General features: G+C 41.7%; 1 protein-coding gene across 1 annotated transcript; it reads left to right on the top strand.

Annotated features, from left to right (window-relative positions):
* Positions 1-230: 230 nt before the first annotated feature.
* On the top strand, positions 231-3,149 carry LOC144711009 (serine carboxypeptidase-like 11). Its single transcript, XM_078584901.1, has 14 exons — positions 231-671; positions 737-882; positions 973-1,052; positions 1,133-1,255; positions 1,336-1,438; positions 1,524-1,561; positions 1,670-1,774; positions 1,855-1,935; positions 2,018-2,170; positions 2,241-2,312; positions 2,388-2,512; positions 2,594-2,707; positions 2,782-2,827; positions 2,914-3,149. The coding sequence occupies exons 1-14, from the start codon at positions 382-384 to the stop codon at positions 2,995-2,997; spliced, it is 1,560 nt and encodes a 519-aa protein (XP_078441027.1). The 5' UTR covers positions 231-381; the 3' UTR covers positions 2,998-3,149.
* The last annotated feature ends 3,038 nt before the right edge of the window (positions 3,150-6,187 follow it).

Raw genomic sequence — 6,187 nt, 5'->3', positions numbered from 1 at the left:
TGCGGTGTGCGGTGCGCTTTTGCGCACAAAAGCGCACTGCACACCGCACAGCCCAATTTGTGCGTGCGAAAATTCGCACACTCGATGCGAATTTTCGCACCGCACGGCACGACCATGTCTATTTGATAGCAGAGATTGGACAGAGGAAACAAACTCCGGTCAAAATATATGTTGCCAATATGTCTGCAATTGAACTTAGTCGAAATCCTTTTCATCAATCTACAAGAAGAAATAGGAGTAATGCCGATCAAGGAAGGAGACCAGAATCAAGGAGGAGACTGTTAGTTTTGATTCTGTTTCAATAAGAGTCATCCGATTCAAAGTGGACGGCATCATGGCAAGTTGGTTATTAATGTGAGCTGAACCATCTCAGCCGTCACTATGTGCTTGTCGTTACTATGGAGAGAGAGAGAGACACGCGCATGCCGACAATTTCTGTTCACCGTGGATGCTCTCTCCGTCACACCCTCCACCTACGCCTACTTTCAAGTACTCATCCCGCCAGTCTTAGATCTCGCTCCACGGGTAGCGTCGTATCTTCGGATTATTCTCATGGAGAAATTTCCTTCCTTTTTCGTATCGCTTCTTGTCGTCGGATGGGCGTCCGGGAAAAAAACAATCGACTACTTGCCGGGATACGATGGCCGCCTCCCCTTCGAATTGGAAGCCGGGTACTCTATCATTTGAATCTTCTGTCTTTTTTTCCGTTGATTTTTGCAGGAAACATATATTTCAGGTACGTGGAGGTGAACGAGTTGCAGAACGCAAATCTGTTCTACACTTTCGTAAAGTCCGAGAGAAACCCGGCTGAAGACCCAATCTTGCTTTGGCTTATCGGAGGTCCCGGCTGCTCGGGATTCGGAAAATTCATTAATGGATTTGGTTGGCTGAAATTTTCCTCTCGGATTTGATCCGAACTTAGATTCGAAGTGGGTTTCTTGAATTCTTACTCTACATATCCGAATCTTGTAGGGCCGTTCTATGCGGAATTCAACTTTTCAGATATCGGAAGTCAACCTGTTTTGCGCTTGGAGGAGAATTCGTGGACTAAGGCAAGAAGTTCGTCTCATTCTCTCTCTCTCTACAATGAGCTCATATTTAGACTTTCTCTCTCTATCCTTTTGTTTTACAGTTTTGTAGCGTTATTTTTGTGGATTCCCCTGTTGGCTCCGGATTTTCTTATTCCAACATCAACGGCGCAAGAGTCCTGAGAGACACCATAACGTCTAAGCATCTTGATATATTCACTAGAAAGGTGACAGCTTTAGGGAAAAATAATCATACCCGTTATGAATTTTCGCTTTAATAATAAAAATTTATTTTTGTTCGGCGCAGTGGTTCGTGGATCATCCGGAGTTCCTCTCCAATCACTTCTACGTCGGCGGCGACTCTTACGGTGGAAAGGTTGCTCCGATCATGATCCATGACTTAATAACAGGTATCCTTCTCTCTCTCTCATATTTTCTCATGGACAGTTCTCCTTTTTCTTTTAAAGCAAGTTATTAAATTTTTTTTTTTATTAGGAAATGATGCGGGAATGCAACCCTTTATCAATATCAAGGTAAGCTAGTGGGAAAAGTATAATTTTAAAATATATATTATTAATTTCTACAAAAATTAAAAAAATATTGCAATATTTATTCTGCTCTGTGTGGTGCGAGTTCTTCAGGGATTTGTAGTTGGAAACCCGATCACTAACGATTTGCCTTATGATGCGGGGACTCTGGTAGAATATTCTCACGGGATGGGCCTCATTTCCGATGAGATGTTTGAGGTAAATCATATCAATTCTGGATTTATTTCTCTCTAAAATCTTATTTGTTTATGGAAAAAATAATCTTGTGAAAATTTCAGGAAACAAAGAAAAGCTGCAAGGGAGACTATGTCACTCCTAGGAATGCCAAATGCAAGGAGTGCCTAGACAAATTGCATAGGGTAGATATGTTTTTTTTTTTTAATTAAGTCTTACTGCTTAAATTTTAAGCTTCACTTACTGTTGGAAGTTTTTGAAGTGCAGAACATAGATAGATTGGACAAGGGACATATTCTGCAAGCTGTGGGTGAAATGGTATGCCCAAAGATTGAACAATATACAAAATCAGACAGATATCTCTTGGGCGTTAAGGGCACCCGTCATTTTTTAGAGAAAAATCCATATGCAGGGTGTGAGGTGAGCTCTCTCTCTCCCCCTCTCTCTTGTTTTATTACCATTCTAGACAATAATTCAACCCATTGTCAAGGTTGATGTACAATTTCCAGCCAAGGTATGGGCCGACAGTGGCCCAGTAAGAGAAGCTCTAGGGGTACGCAAGGTATGGCGTCTAACTCCATGAGAGCCCTAGATCATTATGAAGCATCAAAGAGTGATGTGTCTAACTGCCCAACAGGAACATGCCCATGAATTCCATACATGTGATTTGGACTTGGGGGATTCTTACATTATAGACATCAGCAGTGCAGTCCCATATTATCAGAAAATAATGAAGAGGAGATTGCGAGCTTTGGTGTACAGGTCAGAGCATTGCTGCCTTTGAAAGTATAGTAGTTGTGGGTAGAATATTTCAATGGAAATAATCAGTTCTTTATAAAACAGTGGCGACTATGATCAGATGGCTAACTTTCGTGGAACACTAGCATGGATAAAAACCCTAAACTCCTCCATCATTGATGATTGGGAGCCGTGGTTTGTTGATAATCAAGTTGCTGGGTCTGCTCTTGCACGCAAATTTTTATTTTACTTGATTTTCAGCTCATTGACAATTGATATGCTCCTGAATTCAGGTATAAAAGAACTTATGCAAATAATTTGACGTTTGCGACAGTCAAGGTTAAGAATTTAGAACATTTTTCATGCTTCAGCTCAAGTTTGTTCATGACGAATATCAATTCATATTTATCAGTAAACTTTTTCAGGGCGCTGGACATGTAGTTTCCTACACAAAGTTAAGGGAAAATACAGCTCTTGTTAGACGATGGATGGCCGGCAAGACCATATGATGTTGAATTTATTTTTCATTCCCCCCTTCAGTTTGATGTTATGTAGCCTCAGAAAGTTGAGTTGGCTGAATAAAAGCTCCATGTGGATGCGATGTCTTAATAAGACCAAAATAAAGATTAAATAATTATCTACTTTGTGTTTTTAGTGTGTATTTCAATTCAGGTAAAATCAACTTGCTTGTGAGAGTGGAAAATCATCAGTACTGATGCAAGATTTACCTCGGAAGTGAGATCAATCAATACATCCTATCTTCTATAAGCCTCACAAAAGGTGGAAGAGGATTACTATGCAAATGCAATGGAATTATAAACTCCAATTGAATGTTGCAAAAGTTTCAATTAAGAAACTAATTAAAAAAATCCAAGGGATAAGACTAATTTGGATATTGTCACACAAGAAATGCATGTCAATTTCACAAATTATAAAATCTCCTTGTAGTAGGCCCAATAAGAAAAAGGCCCGCCTCAAATATTTGAAAATTGCAATAAGGAAAATGAGAGAAGATTCCTTCGTTTTATAGGAGGAAAGATGCGAGCAACAATAAAAATGTTCCATATGGGACTAAGATCTCACATGGCAAATAGGAAAAAAAACCATAATGACTTATTCAGTGCAAAGAAACAAGAAAAGCTCTAGAGTGAGGCTTGATCAGATTTGAGCGGGGACCATCTAGAAGCACAACTCCTATCGCAACTGTGTTGTAAAGCTAGAGCTGATTTGAAAGACCCGGACGTCAAGTACCCGGTTTAGTAAACCGGCCGTCCTAAAGGTTAACTTTATCTTTGTTGTTGTTTATTATAAGTTTTAGTTTATGTTGTGTGTGTGTGTGTGTTTGGACTTTTAGAAGACCCTCCCATGTTTGATTCGACCTTCCCATGATTGTTTATTGAATTGTGTAATTTGAGGAAATAAATGGGGCGTTGATGTCTTTTTGGGCCTATCCACTTAGGTACCTTAGGGCACCCTTGCTTCACCGATGCCCATCGCACGAGACACACAGCTGCCAATTCAATCCGTTCTGGTTGATCAACTTTTTGTCATTACTGTCTGATCACAACCCTCTGCTACTTCCATAGAGCCGTTGGATAGCCACCATTTGAATCCGTTGTTGCCGCTGCTAAATTCACCATTCTTAGATAGTCGGAAGGGTACCTCTACCCCTTCCACTGACGTGTCACCTCTAGCGCCGAAAGATCAAGGGTCGTCGATGATCTTCCATCCCCCAATCAATCAGAGGGCCTTTGATCTTCCCCTGAAGACCAGCGAACAATCACACGCCTTCATCTACAATAGGGCGCTGATTCATACCTTTGTGTATGGTAGGGAAAGGGATACATTGCCTTATCTAGAGGCCCATGAATATGAAAAGTCGGGAATATAAAGGGTAATGAGAAAGATATTACAAGAGTGCCATTCTCCTAATGGACGTTGTCTTCTTACACTCCCCCACAAGATGGAGCATGGATGATTTCACCTTGAGCTCACTCCCTTACAAGTTGGAGCATGGATGATTTTCAACGTGAGCGTGACCAAGAATGGCCCAAAGATAGGCTAGAAAATTGCCAAGGATGGGCTAGAGAAGTGCCCAAAAGTGATTTAGGAGAAGGGGCCAAGATGGGCCAGAGAAGTGCCCGAAAGTGGGCTAGAAGAAAGGGTTGAGATGGGCCAGAGAAGTGCCCGAAAGTGGGCTAGGAGAAAGTGCCCTTAAATGGGCTCAGAATATGCCCAAAAATTGGCATGAATTTGGCCTTTTAGTGGCCTGATATGGAGAAACAAAGGGGTCTCTAACAGGCCTGAAAGGGGCCAAAATGGGCCAAATTGGCCCCAAATCGACCCGTGCGAGGAGAGAGAAAATGGGAGGCCAAAACCGGGCCTCTGGAGGGCCAAAATTGGGCCAACGTTCGGGGAAACGCTAGCGCCAGTAAGAACAAGGCTGAAACAGGCCAGAATGAGGCCAGAATGGCCCAAAATGGGCCCAGATTGGCGCTCCATAGCTGAGCTGAAGTTGGCTTGAAAATTAGGCCATGAGCTTGTCAAGATCGATCTTAAGTAGCAAAAAAATGGCCCTTTTGTTGAGGCCTAAATTGGGCCCAATAACAAGGCTTCATCAATCTCATTAATCGGGCCAGTCAACTACATTATGCTCTTAGGGGGCTTCATAATAGAGATCAATTATTCCCATTTATTGGGCCTAATTGATCATTAGCCCTGCTTGGTAAAACAACCCATGGTTAGGTTACGATGACATCTTAGTCTGTGGACATCTATTGGGATCTACATGTCAACCAATTGGTGCTTCTTCCAATGTTTGTTTTTACTACATTATTTAAGTGGGGAGATGAATATTTAGACTATGTCCTTAAATCAAGTGATTCCTATATTATACATCTTTATAATTAACTCGAAATGCAACACATTCAAGGAGTTCACTAATAACACATTTCCAAATGTCGAAATAATGAAAGCACGTTCGATAAGATGAATACAAAATTTATCATAGATGATTAGCTTGTATGCCACTAATTTTACTAACATGTTTAGTATGTTTCCACTCCATTTGCACTATCAATGACACATATGCAAAACCAAGTGAAACACATGTCCTATGTGCGACAAGTTGGGCTTATGAGCATATCGCTCACACTCCCAAATCTTTGTGTCGTGTGCCTCCCTATTATATGTTGCCTATGCACTCGCGCGATGCGACAATTGTGTGGAAGCACATCACTCGCAATTCAATCATTGCGTGTGTATGCACCCATGTTTTTTTCGATGCCCTTGCATGTGGTTCACCTCCTATAAAGTACTTTGTATGCATGCCATGCGCTTTGCCTTGGGAGGGGACACATTACACGCCCCAATAGACTCCCATAGCTCTCCTCGATCACGTCTCATATCCCAAAGCTCTCTCAAGAGCTTACAACACACCAATGAGCCCTACACTCACACAAAAGCTATGGGAATCCTCAAAACCTTTGGGTCCCCAACATGCACCCAACCCACACTACCAGGTTATCTCAGCCCCCATTTGTGTGTCGCGCACACTATCGACGCATCTCATGAGCCACGGGCACTCTGCACAGTACCTACACATCTTGTTCATCCTTTGCATGGCGCATGTTTCCCTAGTATACAATTCTTTGTGCCCTTCAGGTCAATCTTTGTTGGTAAGTCATATCTAAAAAAATA

Source organism: Wolffia australiana, chromosome 13 (genome assembly GCF_029677425.1).
Source record: "Wolffia australiana isolate 7733 chromosome 13, ASM2967742v1".
Classification (NCBI taxonomy): domain Eukaryota; kingdom Viridiplantae; phylum Streptophyta; class Magnoliopsida; order Alismatales; family Araceae; genus Wolffia; species Wolffia australiana.
The sequence above is the reverse complement of the archived record's forward strand: the minus strand, read 5'-3'. Positions and strand labels throughout refer to the sequence as shown.